Source organism: Chiloscyllium punctatum, chromosome 1 (assembly GCF_047496795.1).
Source record: "Chiloscyllium punctatum isolate Juve2018m chromosome 1, sChiPun1.3, whole genome shotgun sequence".
Taxonomy (NCBI): Eukaryota; Metazoa; Chordata; class Chondrichthyes; order Orectolobiformes; family Hemiscylliidae; genus Chiloscyllium; species Chiloscyllium punctatum.
Genome location: NC_092739.1, coordinates 69002790 through 69024597, shown reverse-complemented (window position 1 = coordinate 69024597; position 21808 = coordinate 69002790). Strand labels below are relative to the sequence as shown.

General features: G+C 42.0%; 1 protein-coding gene across 15 annotated transcripts in view; it reads right to left on the bottom strand.

Annotated features, from left to right (window-relative positions):
• The window catches only part of LOC140476045 (LIM and calponin homology domains-containing protein 1-like), a 363907-nt gene extending 343021 nt beyond the window's left edge, over positions 1 to 20886 (bottom strand). For 8 of the 15 annotated variants that reach the window (XM_072567993.1, XM_072568040.1, XM_072568003.1 and 5 more), the window contains exon 1: positions 20694 to 20884. In XM_072567993.1, the coding sequence (XP_072424094.1) occupies positions 20694 to 20792 (99 nt within the window). In that variant the 5' untranslated portion in view covers positions 20793 to 20884. Of the gene's footprint in view, positions 1 to 20693 lie in introns of all 15 variants that reach the window. The other 7 variants (XM_072568097.1, XM_072568088.1, XM_072568116.1 and 4 more) reach the window with 5 other exon arrangements.
• Positions 20887 to 21808: the final 922 nt, after the last annotated feature.

Here is a 21808-nt window from a genome sequence, read left to right as displayed (position 1 = left end):
AGGCAAAGTGAGGACACTATGATAGGCAGTCAGTGTCACTGAGGGGAGCAGGCAAAGTGAGGACACTGTGACAGGCAGTCAGTGTCACTGAGAGGAGCAGGCAAAGTGAGGACACTGTGACAGGCAGTCAGTGTCACTGAGGGGAGCAGGCAAAGTGAGGACACTGTGACAGGCAGTCAGTGTCACTGAGGGGAGCAGGCAAAGTGAGGACACTATGATAGGCAGTCAGTGTCACTGAGAGGAACAGGCAAAGTGAGGACACTGTGACATGCAATCAGTGTGTCACTGAGAGGAGCAGGTGAAATGAGGACACTGTGACAGGCAGTCAGTGTCACTGAGAGGTGCAGGTGAAATGAGGACACTGTGACAGGCAGTCAGTGTCACTTAGGGGAACAGGCAAAGTGAGGACACAGTGACAGGCAGTCAGTATTACTGAGAGAAGCAGTATTCTTGCTGGGAAGCATATCAAATGATTGGAGAAGATTCTGTGAGGATGGAAAATATTTTGGAAGGATCATCAATTGTTCCCATACCAATATAAATGAAAAAAATCACAAAAATGGTGGAGGACTGTGATGGTGAAATTATCAGAAAGAAATCTGAGAGACAGTTGGAGAGAAAGAAATTAATCATGGCTAATGAGCATGGATTTAAGGGAAGGTATTGTTTAACAAATTTGATTTTCTTTGAGGATGTACCTAGGAATGTTTGTGAGCTTCTGAAAAAGTGTCATGGGACTTGAAATACGAACTCTGCTTTCCCTTCCTTCCTGCTGAGTTTCTTCAGTGATTTCTATTTTTGGTCGTTTCAGATTTCCAGCATCCATAGTTCTTTGTTTTATTTCAGTGGTGGTGAGGATATTGCATTTGACGTGGTCAGTTTAGATTTCAGCAAGCCTTTTGATACGGTGTCTTATGGCAGACTGGTCTAGAAGCTAAGAGCCCTTGGGATCCAAGGCAAAGTGACACATTGGATCCAAAATCAGCTGAGAGGCAGGAAGCAGAGTGCAATGGCCAAGGGATGTTTCTTTGACTGGAAGCTTGCTTCCAATGGAGTTCCACAGGGATTGGTGCTAGGGCCCTTGCTATTTGTAGTGTGCATTAGTGATTTAGAATTAAATTTAGGGAGTATGCTCAAGAAGTTCACAGGAAAGATTTAACGTTGTAGGGTGGTAAAATAGCTGTAAACTGCAGGAAGCTATCAATGATCATGTGAACAGGGCAGTGACATATGAAATTTAACCCAGAAAGGTGAGAGGTTAACACAGCAAGGAATTACACTGTGAATGCTCAGACCCTGGAAAGTCCTGTTGATCAAGGGGACCTTGGTGTGCACATGCACAGATGCCTGAAGGGAGTCGAGCAAGTGGATACGATTGGTAGGAAACTATATGAGATACTTACCTTTATTAACCAAGGCATACAATATAAGAGCAGGGACATAATGCTATATAAAATGCTGATTCAGACACAATTGGGAGTACTGTGTCCAATTCTAGTCACCATATTAGAAAATGCAGAGGAGACATTAGATTAGATTATATTACAGTGTGGAAACAGGCCCTTCGGCCCAACAAGTCCAGACCGACCCACAACTCACCCATACCCCTACATTTACACCTTACCTAACACTACGGGCAATTTAGCATGGCCAACTCACCTGACCTGCACATCTTTGGACTGTGGGAGGAAACCGGAGCACCCGGAGGAAACCCACGCAGACACGGGGAGGACGTGCAAACTCCACACAGTCAGTCGCCTGAGTCGGGAATTGAACCCGAGTCTCTGGCACTGTGAGGCAGCAGTGCTAACCACTGTGTCGCCATGCCGCCCATATACTTGCATGCTGTCTGGACTGGAGAATCTGAGCTCTAAGGATGATTGGATAGGCTGGAATTGCTTTCCCTGGAGTAGTAAAAGAGGGAAATTGATAAAGGTGTATACGATTATGAGGGGCACAGACAGGTTTAATAGGAAGGCACTTTTTCCATGAGGAAAGTGGTTAATAAAGTGGTTGATGGGAGCATTGTTTTAAGGTAATAGCAGTGGATGGTGCATGCATGGAATGAGCTGCCAGAGGAAGTGGTGGAGGCTGATACAATTACAACATTTAAAAGGCATTGGGATGGGTATATGAATAGGAAGGGTTTGGAGGAAAATGGGTCAAGTACTGGCAAATGGGAGTAAATTTTGTTGGGATATCTGGTCAGCATTAATGAGTTGGACCGAAGGGTCTGTTTCCATGCAGTACATCTCTATGACTCTATGGTCAGCATGGACAAGCTGGACCGAAGGGTGTATTTTCATGTTCTACATCTCTATTACTCTAGTACAAGATAGAGATTAAGAGAAGAGTTGAGAAGAATTTATTTTCATTCCGAGAGTGTACAGTCTGGGACTCACTGCCTGAAAGGGTAGTTAATTCAGAAACTCTCATGACCTTTAAGCAGTATTTTGGTATTCCTTTGTATTGCCATAGCCTCCAGGGCTTTGGCCAAACGTTGAAATTTGAGATTAGTGCAGTTAGATCTTTGTTGACCAGCACAGTCACAATGGGCTAAATTGCCTCCTTCTGTGCTGTAAATGTCTTTGATTCCACAAGTCTGTTTGCTGGATGTCTTATTCTGTGAAAATATTGCTCCTTGCCCTGCCAAAGTTAATAAAATCTTGAATGTCTCACTACGAAGAACAGCAATACAGCGAAAGCACATCTCTTCCAATGGCAGCAAGAGCTTTCCATATCTGTGCTTTCCTAATAAAAATCATGCCACCTTTATCAAGAAATATAATGCTGCCAGACAATCCTGCAAGCGTTTTATTTTTAATCCCGTGCTGTCTGGTGGCTGCTGTGATATGTCCAGCTGTAATATGCCAATCTCTTCAGCTCTCCGAATGCCAGAAATCCCTGAGGACAGCTGTTAGTTCCCATTTTAGAAATGCTCTGCGTGCTTTGATAGTGTTGGAGGCTAGCACTGGAACATTTCACCATCCTGATGCTCTGGACAAACATACACGAGACAAAGCAAATGATACAGAGCTACAAAAGCTGCATACTTCACAACGAGAGGTATGTTGAAGAGTTAAAATCTCACCCACTTCTTTACGCCCCCCTCCCCATTCTCCAATACTCTCACATGGACAACTGTCAACAATTACTCAAATAAAACTCATTGCACAGTAACAAAGCTAAAACTGTCCCTATGCTGTTGGTCTAGGAATGGGGAGAGAGTGGCTGGATGGATGGTGTCCAGGCAACACCAAGTCAGGATTTGGATTGTGATCATTTCTCTCATGTATTGCGAGTCCTGCTGTTATCCATGTTGGTTGTTACTCCTCACTCACATTCAAACACATTCTTTAGAGCAGGCAAAATATTGTTCCATTCCTCCTTGCCCCTTCTGTCAAGAATAGTCACAACATACACTGATAGAGTACTGTGTGGAGTGATCCACAGCCTAATAATACCTTCAGAGTGTGCAGCAACTGCAGTTATTTTTATGCTCATCATTTCAATCTTTCTCAGCATGGTCACAACCCATATTAAAACATCACTTTCCCTGCACTTCTCCCCTTTCAAGCTACACAACTGGCACTGACATTGAGAGCTAATTGAAAGGGTAAGGAATTATGGAATAATACCATGACAACTATAAAATGTGTTTAAGTGCTTTTTCTTTGGTACCAAGCAATGACCAAAGCGCATAAAAGCACAAGGGAAAAGACTGTGACATTTGACATGATTTTATCAATTCTTCTGTAGCTTTATCTCTTTCCAACTCCCAAAACTTGTCTTTTTTACATCTTTTGGATGAGAAGTTATGTTGAAGTCCTATTTGCTGTCTCAAAATAATACTAGTCTGAGAAAGAACAGAGGAATTACTCTGGTGAGCTCAACCAGCCTGAATTCCTCAACCAATGTCACTGAAAAAAAAATGTTATTTATCAAATTCCTGATTGTCAAGGCTTGTTATGTGCAAATTATCTGCTGTATTTCCTGCATCTCAACAGCGACCACTTCAAAATGTCTTTTATTGGCTGCAAAATACTTTTGGATGTCCTACTGAGTGTTGTACAAACATAAGTCTTTCTTTTCCTCTTCCAATTACCCTGTATATTCTTTCCTTGACTGAAGATGTCAGCCAATTTTGAGATCCAAACCCATAGATGGGAGAGTGGCCACTTTTCACTGTGTAGGTTTTCAGCATTACAGTCAGGTTGTTATGTCTATTTAAAGACACCTGATAAAGAGTCGCCAGACTTGAAACGCTAACTCTGCTTTCTTCCCACATGATGCTGCCAGACCTATCGAGTTTCACCAGTGATGTCTGTTTTTTATATTAAAAGACTTCACTGTGTTGAGTGTGCTTGGGTGTTCCTTAATGTCACATAGAGTGATCTAAGTTGGATAGACCTGGTAATCTATGCTTCTGGGGAACCTTGTTAAGAAGCCAAATAAAATCATTCTGACAGCACTTATGACTGAAGATGTTAGAGTCATAGAGTCATAGAGATATACAGTATGGAAACAGACCCTTCAGTCCAACCCATCCATGCCGACCAGATATCCCAACCCAATCTAGTCCCACCTGTCAGTACCCAGCCCATATTCCTCCAAACCCTTTTATATCTTTCCCCTCTCACCCTAAACCTATGCCCTCCAGTTCTGGACTCCCTGACCCCAGGGAAAAGACTTTGCCTATTTATCCTATCCATGCCCCTCATAATTTTGTAAACCTCTATAAGGTCACCCCTCAGCCTCTGAAGCTCCAGGGAAAACAGCCCCACCTGTTCAGCCTCTCCCTATAGTTCAAGTCCTCCAACCCTGGCAACATTCTTGTAAATCTTTTCTGAACCCTTTCAACTTTCATGTTCTCAAACACTTTTTCATCGCACTCTCATCCAGACTGTAACATGACTGAGATGCTTTCAGTTGTTAACTACCACTGTCAATTCAAGGAGGAGGTTTAAATACTGATGATCTACTGCATGTGGGATCCCTCAGCTCTTTCTATAGGCTGCCACTTAAGCTGATTAGCATACACATAAATCCATATATCACACCATCAAGCATTCTAAAATTTATTTGTTGCTGCTCAAATGCTTTTTTATGTTCCCCATAGAAAATAAGTTTGTCTCCTAGTTGGAAGAGGTTTGAGAAGTGTTTGAAATGCAGGGTTAGCTGGTCACAAGTTGTGATGGTGCATAATTCAGCTGCCATTGATGGTTCGCAGCATCTTAGCGGGTTAATGTTTGAACTGCTAGACCTGTCCTTATTCTGACATACTGCATGCAACAATGTGGAGCCAAGATATCATCTTCACAAGTCATTGTAATGATGTCTACAAGGAATGTAAATATTTAGATATCTAAGAGTGAAATCCCTTTCTTGTACTTCCTCAACACAAAAATTTTAAATATGAGTGTGTTCTCTTCAAGAAACTCTCCATTTGTGTTACGGCAAAAAATGTTCACTGAAAGACTCGCCCTGATTTCTGTACAACAATGCCAATGTTTATTTATGTGGGAATATAAATTAGAAAGCAATTAAATCCAGTGAATTAAGATTTACCATAGTTAGTCAATCAGGCATGTGGCTACTCTTTATTTGTCCAATTGCTGGACTACTACCACATGGTCAGCATTAGGTGTGATTTTAATTTGTATTTGTCTGAATTCTCATTATATCAGTAACACTATAGACCCAAGTAACAACTGACTTCTTACCTTCAACCAGGGTGCGTGTTTTTTACTAAAAGAGCATAAGAGATAAGAATTCTCAACTCTACTTTCCCACATTATTCCAAAAGCACTTGCTTTCCCGAAAGCCCAAAAAATGACCACACCTCAAACCTCTAACTCCACTTCAAGATACGGATAGTACTCAGTTTCGATTCTTGCGCGATCTAATACTTATTGTGCGCTGAAAGAATTAGAAAGAGAGGAAGGTGTAGGACCAAACCTTTTCCCGATTTAAAAGCATTTGGGATTCCATAAGTTTCTTTTGGAAGTGGCAATTATTTTAGCAAAGACTCTACTTCTGATGTTTTCAAACTCCTCTTGTGCTGTAAATTATGACAATCTGGTGAAAAATTATTTAAATATGAGGCAAGGAGTAGCACATCAATGAGTATCATAATAGTCACATTATCTGGATACATTTGGAGAGATTTGCAACTGCCAGACACACCTAAATATTTCCCTGCAGATTGGCCGCCAATTAAAGAAACAATCTGATTTTTGTTTCCAATCAAATGTCACTTAAACGGTGATACATTAAAATGTCCCATTCAAGATGAACTCACTGGATAAAATTCCTGCTAGTCATGACACTTGTCAGGACGTCTGCTATTAGTTCATTTTTACAAGCATATTTAGGGTTTTTAAAAATTCATTCAGGGATTACAGGCATCGCTGGCTGTACCAACCATGATTGCCTTTGAGAGGTTAGTGGTGAGCTACCTTCTTGAACCAGTTGAAATAACCACACAGAAGCCGGTATCCCGTCACCAAGTCACTCTTCATTAACATGTGCTCAGCACAGGGGCACTGACCAGCCTGCTCAGAGCCAGTCCCTAAAGTGAGGAGTCTCTCTGACACTGCTGTTTATGTTTTTTTCCATTTTTTTTTCCCTATGCTGTGTGTGTAAGTGCAGGGACTCAGTGAAGACATCATTGTGAAAATAATTTTATTCAATACTTCCACCACTAGAAGAAACATGCATGTGGCCGGGGAATCAGTAACATACCATGCTCATGTGAATAAAGTGTGAAGCGGGAGGGTAGGGACTAAATCAAAACAGAATTGGAAGGGGAAATAAAGCACTCCACTGCCCATAGAGCCCACCTCTCCCTCAAGGCTTTGAGAGTATAGGTGGGCACCATTGCCTCTTCTCCAATGAGACCAGGGTTTACACATAACAGTCCTGCTTCTACCAGTTATCCAGGACTCCCTGATCAACCCTCAGTGGGTTGTTAACCCTAATAAAGGATCTCATGGTCTATGAGATCCAGCTGGAGCTCATTCCGATCACTACAACACTGAAATCCATTTGGTGTTGGTAGAACTTCATTCCATGATTTTGACACAGTGCAGTGAAGAAATAGCAATATCTTTCCAAGCCAGGATGGGGAGTGGCATGGAGGGAACTTGCAAGTAGTGGTGTTTCCTTGTATCTGCTGCCTTTGCTCTTCTAGATGGTAGTAGCCATGGGTTTGGAAGGTACTGTCTATTCAGCCTTGGTAAATAGTTTGCAATTCATCTTGTAAATGGTACTCACTGCTGCTAATGTGCGTCTGTGCTGCACAGTTTTCAGTTATGACTCAGTGGTAGTATTCTCACTGCTGAGTCTGAAGGCTGGGAGTTCACATCCTCCTCCAGAGACTGTGCTGTTTATGATCATGACCACGAGTGTAGAAAGACTGTGTGAGGTGATATGTTTAAGAAAGTGCCAGCAACTGTATACAACAGGGTTTATATGAAGGGAAAGGTAATGGGAGGACAGGAAGACAGTATAGTCTTCCTCTCATAGGAGAAAGGACAATGGGAGTTCACATGGGGTTGAGTTAGAAAAACAGTATGGATACATCATTGAGAAACTTAGGGTTAGAGATTGGAAGGGAATTTCAAGGTTATTTAAGAGGTATTAGAGGTTGAACAACCCATGATGTTTCAAGCAGGCAAAATCTCCAAACTAAGCATAACCTTGTAGGGAGACTTCAGTAAGGGGCAAAGTGTTGCCATCCATAAGATTAGCATTTGTCAATGCTATTCTGTTTATGCATTCAAGCCACGGATGAGATGGGCCTCGTTTATGTCGGGCTTGGCCTTGTGGAGTGAAGTGTAGTGAGGGTGTGGTGATTAGTGATGTGCTATAGAAATGGAAAACGTGTCCAGGACACGTAGGGCCTCAGGAGGGTCACTCAGAGGGAAGGATGGAAGGATGAGGAAGCTGTGGTTGTAATTCAAAAGGAATCAGTGACTGGATGGACTAGAGGTTTTAAGGGATTAGTGAATATGGGGTAAAGGTGGAATTACACTACAGAAGAACAAAGTTTTAATTAAATTATAGAACAGGCCCCAAGGGCTTGGATAGCCTATTCCAGTTCCTATATTCCTATCTAGATCTACAGAGAGAAGCCATTGCTTCATCCCAAAATGATACAACCCTGAAGAGAAATTGTAAAAAAAAAGGAGACAAAATTTCCATAAACTCCCTGCAGTATGGAAACAGGCCATTAGGCCCAACAAGTCCACATTGTCCCTCTGAAGAGTAACTCACCCAGACCCATTCCCCTACCCTACTATTCTACATTTATCCCTGACTAATGCACCTAACCTGAACATTATGGGCAATTTAACATGGCCAATTCACCTAATCTGCACATCTTTGGATTGTGGGAGGGCTGAATGCCCTGTTTCCACACTGTAGGGATTCTGTAACTCTATGAAACCAGAGCACCCAGAGGAAACCCGCACAGACATGGGCAGAACATACAAATTCCACTCAGACAGACAGTCACCAGAGACTGGAATCAAACCCAGGTCCCTAGCATAGTGAGGCAGCAGTGCTAACCACTGAGGCACCATGCCGGCCTGATGAACTGGAGTTGAGATTAGGGGCCATGGTATCCAAGAGGGGAGAAATGAAAGACAATCAGCTTCTGACATTATCTCAGAGTACATCCTGATCTTCATTTGAGACAAATAAGTGACAGGAATGGGAGCATAAAAGAGATATGACCTAAAAGGAATCAAGAACAAAAAGAAAAAAAATGGTGTCAGATCCATAAGGATGACTTAGTAAATAGTAGAGATCTGAGTGGGCATGATGAGTCAACCATCAGGTGGCAGAATTTGATCCAGCGGAGTGGAATGATCCAGCCAAGGCAAATAATTATCACTATAGCTGTGAGTGCTGTTAGTCTCACTGTTGTCACCACCAGAAAATCTAGACCAAACTATCTGTAAATGCTCACAAAACCACTCTATTACAATATGAATAGACTTGTAAGTTGACTTTCCATTGTAAATTTCTGCTAAATCTCCTGTTTTCAACAAGTTGATTCATAGGATCCAACTGCCAAATTCTCCAAACATGAACAAATTTACTGCAAAACTGAACAAATCACTGCCTACAATGTGGCATTAAAGCATGCAAATAAAAGCGTTCATGCCATTTGGTGTTTTGTGACTTAGTGTCAATTTTGTTTGACAATACTTCCATGAAGTTTAACTCCATTAAAGACACTACATAAATGTAATTAGATTAGATATGACTCTAGATTACTTACAGTGTGGAAACAGAGCATTCGGCCCAACAAGTCCACACCGACCCTCCGAAGAGCAACCCACCCAGACCCATTCCCCTCTGCATTCACCCCTTCACCTAACACTATGGGCAATTTAGCATGGTCAATTGCCATCGAGATCCTTTGTGAGTTATTGTTATTGCTGGTTCAAGCATAAGGATTTCTTTGGAGCTGAAGTTTCTCCTAAAGACAGATAAGAATGTAATTATAGCTAAATCCATAGTAAAGAGACTTTCATTATTTTAAAATTTCATAGTCCAAAGCTGCATGACCCAAATATTCATAGCACATAACTCATTAAAGAGAAATGCATCAGTCTACCTGTTCTCATTAAAAGAGAAATTTGGAACCAGTGTCACTTGCTTTCTAAAACTTCCTTCAATTAATTGGCAACTTAATGTTTGAATGCACAGCCCTAATTGTAACCTTGAATCTTTTTCACTTTATGCATTTCCTGAAGACTGCTGTAGTGATTTTGACCATTCTTGCCATTGAGAACAACTTTCTATGAAAAGTTTCAGAGCCACTTTGTTGGTTGGAGTAGCTCACGTTACTCTTGCAGCATCTGCTGCCATCCTGAAGTACTTTGACAATGTTTTCTCATGGGATCTTTTAATAAATTTTTAATGACATTTTGTTAGCAAAAACACAGCTGGTAACGTGACAACACAACAATGTCACCAGTTGAACCACATCCTGCACTTCAAATAAAATAACATTTGTATAATTTAAGCAAAATTGCAATTGCCCTTTAAAACTTAAAGCAATTACAGAAGTGGACCACCCAATGAATTATGTGTTATGTGGAGAAACACTGCAGTGCTCAAGTTGACTTTTTTTAAATCTTTGATGGACTTAGATTTAATAATCATACTGAAATTCATTTCTGGAGCTATTAGTTATGCAACAAATACAAAACTGTTTTCACAGTCGACTGAACAATCAGAAATAAATAAATGAGACAATAGAATAAATATTCCAAAAATTATAAACTTTCATCTAACTGTTGGGCCTATGAACCAAAATGTTGTTTTTGTGTCAGCAGCTTGATAAGCATTTCCCACAAACAGACTAAGCCTCTTAGGAACCAAATTTGAAAATGTACTTGTGTAGTCCAGATCTAACAGTTAATCCTAATCACAGTGAATTGTATACTGTAGAATATGCAAGATGCCATGGTCTTCTATGACATCCAACAACAGAAAATGTCCAGCACATGGCTGTTTGATAGGCTATATTACTGCTCTGGATTAATTTACAAATCATGCTCAACATAAAATTATACAAAATGTATATATACCATATACACAGTAATATCATATGATATGTGGAAGTATTTAGAAGATACCTCATTACAGAGTCAGCTGCTATCAATCCACAAGATGTTATTGTATATTTATCCTTTCAATCTCTTGGAATATAACAGTTTCTTGACACAAAGTAGCAGAAAATCTTTTTTTCATAATCATTCAGGATAAGATATTAGATACAGAATACACGTGATTCGAGACTCAGGAAATTTAGGTGCATCTTTGCTAAAATTGCTCACCACTTAAATATTTCTAAACGTGTCAAACTTCAACTGTACGTAGCTGGCAATTATTCATTAATAAAAGCACAATATTATGAAAATAATTAATATTAATGAGAAGTTAAAGGCATTTCATCCAGATCTACGCATTTATCAAAGATAGAGTGTACAATTCAGATCTAGACTGGAATGAAGCAATGAAATTAATGTTCTGACTAACAGTCTTGCCTGGTGCATGCAGAGGATTCCCTGTTTACCACTCAGAGATATCACTAACACCCGACATCCCGAAATTATCGTTCAACATACAAAAACAGATACTAATCTGATCAATGACTGCACAGTTTCCAGTGCATGAGGACTTGAAAGACAAAGTCATGCTAAATGATCAATTTCACAAAGGCCAGGGTGAGATTTGATAAGGCAATAAAAATGCTGAAGTTGAGATTTTAAGTACAATGGGCTGAAATTTCTGTCTTTCTGAATTTTAACTGCAAATTACTGGACACAAAATGACCTTCCATTCAAATTGGGGAAGACAAAATTTACATGTCCACAGTTTGGAAAACGAGGAGAATGCTTTACTGTGTTATCTGTAGGTCATACTGTGGGCAGTCAGTTTCTATGATCTGCTAAATACAGTGCTGTTAACTATTCTGACAGACATCCCTCTGACGTAAACTCAGAAGGAATCCATTTCTTCCATAGCCAACTTGAAAGCTCATTGTTAATATTTTGATTCAAAGTCTTCTCAGTGTGACTTAGAGACTGTGGGTATAATTTGAAATGGGTGCGTTTGGGACAAGTGACATTTTTCGAACTTCAAATCCAAACTAGCCCTGAATTAAATTCACTCACTTCCTGTTTTAATGGAGGTGGGACAAAAGATTGGGTAACTGACGACAAGACTCCCCCCAATCAACTCATGAGGTGGGCTCTTCATTTACATTTCTCAATTCGGCTGTCAGCTATCTTTTCTCATTGGCCATTTACATTTCCCAGGAACAAAAGGTAGTAGACACTACTCGATGGGAAAAGCCTCTCCAGCACTTCTTGTGGGGCATGAAATTAAGAATTATTTTCCCACAGCCCAAAAGCTATCTTATTGAATTCCATTGGACACCCACCACTTACCCCATAAGAGACTGGCGTATGTGACTGCCATCCCTTTGGACAGATTCAGAGCAAACTTTCAACATTCTGTAGACAGGACATGTGCTACACAAGATCCTCATTAAAAAGATCAGCATTATTTGAAGTTAGAGAGTCCATTCAGCAGTCTAAAAATGGCAGGGAAGAAGCTGTTCTTGAACCTGTTGGTGCGTGTGTTCAAGCTTCTGTATCTTCTGCCTGACAGAAGAGGTTGTACGAGAGCATTACCGGGGTGGGGGGGGGGGGGGGGGGGGGGGGGGTCTTTGATGATGTTGGCAGCCTTTCTGCAGCAACGAGCTGTGTAAATAGAGTTCATAGATGGGAAGTTGGCTTCTATGATGGTCTGGGCTCTGCACACAACTTTCTGCAGTTTCTCATGGTCCTGGCACAGCAGTTGTCATACTAGACCGTTATGCACCTTCCATCTAGTATGCTTCCTTCCATCTAGAGGGACAAGGGCAGCAGATCCATGAGAACAACACAACCTGCAGGTTCTCCTCCAAACCACTCACCTTCCTGACTTGCAAATATATCACTGTTCCTTCACTGCTAGTGGATCAAAATCTTGGAATTCCTTCCCTCAGGGCATTGTGGGTCAACCCACAGCAGGTGGACTGCAGCAGTTCAAGAAGGCAGCTCACCACCAGCTTCTCAAGGGCAACTAGGGTTGGGCAATAAATGCTGGCCCACCTAGAGTTGCCCACATCCCACAAAGGAGTCAAAAAAAAAGTCAACCTGTCCAAGCATTATTGTTCCATGAGAACGTCTTGGACCTTTGATTCATCTACCTGTATGAGCACATGCTTCCATTAAATGAAATTTTTCAGTTCATTATTAATGACTCATTAAAATACTTTGTGATTATATTTGGTGTTAAATCTCCAAAGAGATACAAATTTCTAGAAACAAGAGAAGCACTTTCTTTCTCCGTTAATATCACCCACCATTGTCAACAAGCTGCTTTTAAATGGTTTCATATTTTATCCAGTAGCGAAAGTTGCAAACCTGCCCACATTATGAATGTTATTCTGACCCTCTCACCGGCCCTATAAAAACTAGGCCTTGTTTGTTGAAAAACAACAGCAGCTTCACTCCTATAAACATGCATTTGAAACTAATTTATTGGAATTGGCAAGAGAAATTAAATGAATCTGTCTAGTGCTAAACAACATGTGTCTTTGAATGATACAGATGTTACTCTTATATTCCGAAAATCCTGTAAACGTCCATCACTGCCTGTCATCTATTGCTGATATGTAGGCATCCTTTGCTTATCATCCTCCCTGAATAAATCAAAATATTGCTAATTTGAGAAGTTGTCAGTTTAGTGCAATGAAAATGCTGTTATTGCCCCCGTGGTGTATGTTGTCCAGATGTTTTGATGCAGTTTATTGTAAACCATGTCTCAAGTCATTTATCGAGTGGGCCCCACACCACTCAGTTAAGCAGATCCAGCAACTGCTTAAGAAGAATTAAACTACAGGGAATAAACCACAACCAGGCACAGCAAAAATGTGGAATAAGGCATCTGGTCGTTTAATTCAGTTCTTACCCCTATCCATCCACATTAGTGCAAAGCAGAGAAAGTCCTTTCAGCTACCCACAGGTTGCTTTTTGCAAACCAGTAAATGAATAAGGAATGCAGGCATGTGTCGGTACTATGTGTAGACCCTCTGCAGCCCTCACTTTGGGGCAATGTAAATAAAATTAGTTCAATAAGGGCTGCTTGCAGCTGAGCATGTGCAAGTCTTATTCGGTGTGATGCACAACAACACCATCCACGGCTCAATTGATAGCATTCTGACCTTTCAGTCAGCTGACTGGGGTTTGGGTTCCACTCTGGCTGACATTCCATTGTATCACATTGTCAGAAGTCCCATTTTTAAACTGATGCTCCACCTGTCCTTTCAATTAAAGGAAATGATCCCATGATGCAGCATTCCTCATGCCCCTCACCGTTTTCCCAGGTGCCCTCTCTAATCCCCTTGTTTTTGAACTCCCCATTTACTCTGACACTTCCCTCACCATCATCTTCACCTCTCCAGTATCCCTCCATTCCAGACCTGAGCCAGTGGGCAGAGTAGCAGAGAATGGTAAGATGTCAGGAGAACTGCGAGGGGAGTGCAGCAACTGAGAAGGGAGTAGGGATACAGTGAGGGAAACAGAGAGAATAGCGATTGGTGTTGAGGAGATGGTGTGGGGCTCTCACTTTTCAAAATTAATGAAACTCTTATGTTTCCAAATGTGTGCCAATTACTGTTTCTGAAGTCAGCTGCAATATGCCTGCATTAGGAGCTCCCTATAATGATTCAAGTTTGATACAATCAATCACCTCAAACTTTGATGTCCATGATGCACAGGCTCTGACACAGCAGCTGCCCATATTCAAGAACGGCACCCCCTACTGTTGATATAGATAAACTCAGTCAAATTACTGTTGGACATTCAGCACTTTTGAAATGTGCTACATTAAAGCAAGTCTGTCTTTCTTTCAGGAAACTGGCATTCCCGGTGGTATTATCTCACAAAACGGGAGGAAGAGGTGCTTTGGCAAGTTGCCAGGTGAAAAGCTTAGATCTTGCTCCAATAGAAAAATTTAGTACGAGTCACTTCCTTCACTCACAACCAACATTCATCAACTCAGGAAAATCACAGATTCATACAGCACAGGGGACCACTTTGATTCACTGTGCCTGATGTTTGGTAGAAATATTCAATTAGTCCCATATCCCTTCTCTTTTCTATTTAGAATAAAGCCTAGAATCTTATAATCACCTATGAGGGAAGATGGGCCTGGTTTAAAAAAAAAGGCAGCTTCTCCCAATTTTTTGCACTCCCTCACCTTTACAACAAACAGGAACAAGTCATTAGAGTTTGGCTTGATCCCATAACGTTCTGCCACAGAATTAATAGAGTTACCATTGTAGTAAGATTGACATGTATGATGTTCGCTAGTCCAGAAACAGGCATTCCCTTACTTGCATTAATATATAACTATTATGAAGGACTAATTTCCATGAAACATTTAATCTCATGGATGATCCATTTCTATGATGGTGTCATTTTAAAACTGCAGATATTTGGAGATTCAACACCAAATACATTTTTTAAAAAATTTGGTTGCTCTCTGAGTGCATGCCAACAGCGTAGAATCTCACTCTCTAGCAATGTGACTACACCTATGATCTTCCAATAGAAGCTGACAGTGCATAAGGCTTCCTTCCTACAGCACATGCATGGAATGTTGTCCGAAATGTAATCCCATACATGTTCTGACATACTCCGTCTTGTCTTTCTTTTACACTATTCTTCTCATAGAATCATAGACTGTGGAAGCAGGTCATTCAGCCCATCAAGTCTGCACAAACCCACTGAACAACATCCCACCCAAACATACCTTATCCTTGTAACCTTGCATTTCCCATGGCCAATCCACCTAACCTACACATCCCTGGATACTATGGGCAATTTAACATGGCCAATCCATTGAACCTACACATCTTTGGACTATGGGAGGAAAGTGGAACACCTGGAGGAAAACCATGCTGGCAAGGGGAGAATGTGCAAACCCCATACCAACCATCACCTGAGGGCAAAATCAAACCCTGGTCCCTGGCACTATGAGGCAGCAGTGCTAACCACTGAGCCATCCTCCCCCTCCAGGGATGACATTGATCCCTTGCTGAGAAACAGTCCAGAAATTCTGTTTACCCTCAAATACCTTAACCAAAGGGCAATATTCATTTTATGAGTTCAGTCAGTGAATCCTATTTTATCATTTCAGATTAGCTTCATTTTGATCCTCTCATGTTAACCATGCTCATGTGCCTTTCCAGCACGGTTGTTCCATTACAGCAGGGGTCAATACTCTAGTTCATGAACAGTTCTGCAAATATTTCTGCATTTGTAGCTGTCCAGGGATTAGTTAACTCAGCATAGATCAGAAACAGATTTTATCTCCCTTCTGGCCTATAATCTCAGTCAAATTCACTGCCTTAATAAGATGAATTGGTGAGAGAGTTTATTGTTTCTTTTGTAAAGAAATCTGGATTATAAGACCAATAGAAAATTCGCAAATTCGCACATACTCTATTTCTGACTTCAATTTGTCAGCATCATTAAAACCAATCAACAAAATGATGACTTGTTGGAAGCCAGTAGATTAACCTTCTTTCTTTTGATTACCAGAACCAAGGCTGTATTATTTTGGTCAGAACCTTGACTCTATCTAAATTGTTGATATTGAACAACTTTTCAGGTGACACTTATTTGCTCACTTGTAACTAATTGAAACAATGTTTCTGGCAACTTTTTTCCACTGTTTGGTAAACGTTATGAGAAATTTTGGTAGTGAGCTATACAATGATTTCCCATTTTAATGTCTGGATCGATCACCCCAAAGAGAAGCCAATTTCAGAGTTTAATTCCAGCAAAGATCTCTATTACTATATCAGATTAAGGAATGGGATATGTAAAAATGCAGTTGCCATGTTTCTGAATCATAACTTTGGGACAAAATGAGTTTGTGCTGTTTGTAAGTCAAAATGTATTTTCACAAGTTAACATGGACAAATGCAAATATTTGGAGAATTAAAGTCAGACACTAGGACAATCAAAATCAATGGATGGGTGTCACTTCAACAAAGGAACTCTCAACAAACATCAGCACCATTGAGAATAGGATGTCCTTTTCTGTTGACTATTTCAATAAACTGTGTTCAAAGGGAGAGGCACCAGGAGAGATTCTATGAAGCTTTTCAGGCCACACCTTACATTCAATAGGGAGAGGGATGTCAGGAACTTGGTCCCAACTTCGGGGAAGTGCAGGAAGAAGATTGACAAAGGTGATAAGGGCAGTCAGGCTGAATAAAAGGGAAGGATGTGAGAGACTTTTACTGAGGTAAAGAAGCTAAAAATGTTGGAGAGTTGTTCCAGGGTACCAGCCTCTAACTTTATTAGGATAATTCCAGTGGGTACCAGAAAGAGGGCTTATGCCCGAAATGTCAACTCTCCTGCTCTTTGGATGCTGCCTGACCTGCTGTGCTTTTCTGTCGCCACAATTTTCAACCAGATGGAGAGGCCCACATACATAATTTGATCCTTGAGCTTTACAATCACAATGGGCACCAGGCTGCTTGCCAGGTACAACAGGCCTGTCAGGCCCTTCACCAACTTTAATAGAAACATAGGAACAGGAGTAGGCTTTTCAGAGCCAGGAGCCTGTTCCACCATTCCATAAAACCATAAAATATAGGAGGAGAATTAGGCCATTCTGCCTATCAAATCTGCTCAGCAATTCAAACATGGCTGACATGTTTCTCAAACCCATTCTCCTGCCTTCTCCCCATAACACTTCATGCCCTTACTAATCAAGAACCTATCTCTGTCTTAAATACACTCAATGACTTGGCCTCCACAGCTTTCTGCAGTGATGATTTCCACAGATTAACTTCCTCTGGCTGAAGAAATCTTCCTCATCTCAGTTCTAAAAGGTTGTCGCTTCACTCTGATGCTCCGCCCTCAGGTCCTTGTCTCTCCTACTAGTGAAAACATCTTCAATATGTGCACTCTATCCAGGCCTCTCACTGCTCTCCATGTTTCAATCAGATCACCCCCTCATCCTAAATTCCATTGAGTATACTCCTCACATGACAAGCCCGTCATCCCCGGGATCATTCTTGTAAACTTCCTCTGGACATCCCCCAAGGCTAGCATAACCTTCCTTTGATACAGAGCCCAAAACTGCATACAATATTCCAAATGTGGGCTGACCAGAGCTTTATACAGCCTCAGCAGTACATCTCTAGTCTTGTATTCTAGCCCTCTTGAAATGAATGCTAACACTGCATTTACCTTCCTAACCACAAACTGAATCTGCATGTTAACCTTAATACAATTATGAACTAGGAGTCCCAAGTCCCTTTGCGCTTCAGATATCCAAAGCCTTTCTTTTTCAGAAAATAGTCTATGCCTCTATTCTTCCTATCGAAGTGCATAACCTCACATTGCATGGTACCTGTCATTTCTGTGCCCACTCTCCTAGCCTGTCCACATCCTTCTGCAGCTTCCCCACTGCCTCAACATCACCTGTCCCTCCACTTATCTTTGCGTCATCTGCAAATTTAGCAACAAAGCCCTCAGTTCCTTCATCTAGATCTTTAAATGTACAATGTGAATAGTTGTGATCCCAACACTGACCCCTATGGAATGCCAATATTCATGGCTGCTTTCCTGAAATAGATATCTTTATCCCTGTTCTCTGCCTTCTGCTCACCTTTATTCATGTCATTACCTTACCCATAACTTTGGAATTCTTGTTTATCTTATCTTATTGAGCAGCTTCCTGTGCAGTACCTTGTCAAAGACCTTCTGAAAATCCACAAAAAGGTGGTGCAATTGCCTGTATCCCTGGCAGTGCCGACCTCTCTCTAAATGTTTCAAGAGCAATAGTGGACACTGTGTGCTCCCTCTCCAATGACACCTGGGCATTAATGTAACCACAGATGAGGGGTAGGCAGTCAGTAGAGATGACCCCTCCACAGCCCACTGTCTGGACCTGTTTCTAGCCAGCCTGACCAGGCCCAGGAACAGATTCATTCAGGATGTCCTCCAATCTGCTCACACCCCTCCACACTGATGTCCAAAGGTGGCAGAGGGCGGAAGTGCAGCCACAGGGAAAGAAAAAGAGTAGGCCCTTTCTTAAATAGTGCTGAGCTGAGGTGCCTCACACCAGTTAAGCTTCAGTCATAATCAGAACTTATTAAGGCCCTATTCAAGTGACTGAGTGATAACTGTCCCTCAGTCAGCTGAGGAAGTTCTCGTCTTAACCATTTCATTCAGCTACTGAATTTTAAACTTTTTTAAATTGAGAAAGAAAAGAAATATTTACCAGTTCTAATCCCACACTGCCTCCAAATTCCCCAAACTAAATATTGTGTTGTACTCTGAATGTGATCCCTCCTTCCTGACAAAGTGAAGCTGACTGGGATCATGATGATTCAGTGAGGTCATAGAGATGTACAGCATGGAAACAGACCCTTCGGTCCAACCCGTCCATGCTGATGAGATATCCCAATCTAATCTAGTTCCACCTGCTAGCACCCAGCCTATATCCCTCCAAACCCTTCCTATTCATATACCCATCCAAATGCCTCTTAAATGTTGCAATTGTACCACACTCTGTGTGAAAAAGTTGCCCCGTAGGTCTCTTTTATATCTTTCTCCCCTCACCCTAAACCTGTGCTGATCTGTGGCCTAACTCTATGTGTCTGCCTTTGGCTCATTTCCTTAAGACCCATGTTTAACCAAAACAACTACCTGTCTCAGATTTCAAAGTAACAACTGATTTAGCATCCACCCATTAATGGAGGAGAGTTCCAAACCTCTACCACCCCTTGTGTGTAGAAGTGCTTCCTAACATCTCTCCTAAATGGACTGGCCTTAATTCTCAGCCTCTGCCCCTAGATTGTGAATATTGTTCCATACTGAAGTGCATCTTGAAGAGGCAAGACTACAATTAGGCTGAGCCACCAAGGGAGGGTTGGCAGCAGCTCCAACTTATTTTAGTGATTGTTCCAGCTTCTTCCAAATCCTCCAGAGACTATATTCCTGTCAGTACGTGACAGTATTTGAATATGTGCTTTAAACAAATCGTGTCCCTGCTCCAGCACTGACTTTTGTTAAGGACATAAGACGCTCGGTTTAATGTGATATCAGTGCGCCAAACCCTAGCTACTGAAGTTAAAAAAGAAAGTGCTGGAGAAACTCAGCAGGGCTAGCAGCGTCTGTGGGAAGAGGGTTTCCAATGCAATCTGCCTTTGGAACTCTGAAGGCTCCCTGTATGCCAGTGCTGTGTTAGTGTCCACATGACAGAGGGGAGGGTCATGGAAACTTGGGCAGGCTGCTCAATAGCGAACACGGCTTCAATGCCTCAGTGAGACTGGCCTGGTCAGTCACCAGCCTCCTCCTGCTCACCCTGACTTTACAACGCCTCAATTCGCGGCGAAACCGCCAGAATTGGCCCGGAGCCTCCCATACAGCACCCTCGGTGCTCCTGCCACAGCGTGTTCTGCAGCATCCTACCGTACAGAACCGAATTGCATTTGTGACGATGTATATATGCACATTATTTAATGGGCAAAGTGTATTTTTGAAATTAAAGCAATCCTCCTGCTGCATCAGGCCATGGGGGAAAGCCCTTCCTCCTCCCAGTTGACCGAGTCCTCACTGGGGCGCTCACTCTGGTACCTGGCCCTGCAACTGGCTATTTGGAGGCTGTTGAAAGTGGAGAACAGTCAAAATATCACCAAAATGCCGCATGGATCCGAGCTCTCTCCCCTCTCTCACACACATACACTCTCTCTCTTTGCCAGTTGTCATTGAAGGGGCGGGCAGGTACTGACTCTCTGTCTGAGCAACATTAGGAGAGGGCTCCATTACAGTCAATGTGTCCGCCCCTTCTCCTCACACAAGGTGCCCGGCAGATTCTTTCCAAAATAAAACTGCGCTTGAAATTGCAGCTTCTATTAAAAGTTGCCACACACACATTAAAAAAAACACATACCACCACTCTGACTCTGTTTTTGTCGCTGTCCTGATAAAACATTTTCATTTCAGGCACAAAAGTGTAATCTTTATAAACAGACACAGAGCATCGACCAGTCAACCTTTTTTTTAAAAAAAAATGCAGCTCCGTCCACTTACTTCGATCCAGTGTTGAGCTTCGGTGAAAGCTGGCCCGGGTCCGGAGTCTTGCTGTTGGCTCTCTCCCCATTCGGTTTCTCTGGAGCCGGGGCTGGCCATGTCCGCAGTGTTCAGGGACTCGGTCAGATCCTCCTGACACACGCTGCTCTCTCACACCGACACTGACTCTGTGTGTTTTAAAGAGGGAGGGCTGATAGTCTCTGTTCTTGTCTTGCTTCCCCCCCCCCCCCCCCCCCCCGTCACTTGTGCAGATCAGATGTAGTGAGCCGTGCACTGAGGCAGAGCTAAAAATAAACAGGGCCGATGCAGCCAATACAAATCCAGGGCCACCGACAGCTAGAGTGGCCGTTCTCTCAGTGCATCCAGCCCGGCACATTGATCTCGCTCATGGATGTCAGGGAAACCGCTGAGAGGATTGCTCCAGGAGATTGCAAAGGGACGCAGCCATTCCTCAAACAGTGAATTGGTGCCTTTTTCATTGCTTGCTTTGGTCGGTGTGAGAGAGAGGTGCCCCCAAAACCCCGGCAAACAAGAAATGAGTTCTATCTACATTGCATTTACTAAGTTAAACTTTGAATCGTGTTCATTTTCAATGGGCTTATGTGGTTTGTTTCACCGGAGAGGCCACCCTTTTTCCTGTTGGAATAGAGACCATTGGGTCTTCTCCACATGTGTTAGCACAAGGAATGACCCCTGGCTTTCTCCCACCTCAGCTCTGAAGACGAGCTGGGTCTGCTGAAATTAAGCTCTCCCCTTTCTCTTTCCAGTCACTCTCCCGTGATCTCTTAGCTTTGTGTCAGAAATCTCACTGCATCCATCATTAAATCTTATTATTTGCGAGCTGCACTATGGAAAAAAAAACTCTAACACCCTCTGGCGATTTAATGCAACAAATAAAATACGTTTTAGTTGCACGGAATAGCCTTCCCTGTCCCCTTCCCTCTGCTGTAAATCCATTCCACGTATTGAGATTCTACGGATTATTTCGTTCAAATATTTACAAACACCCAATGTATCCATCGGTGATACATGTTGTGAAAACACAAACTGGGAATCAATGTCCATCCTGTGACAAATATGAAAAGCTAGGTTACACTTTCTGACACAATTCTCTG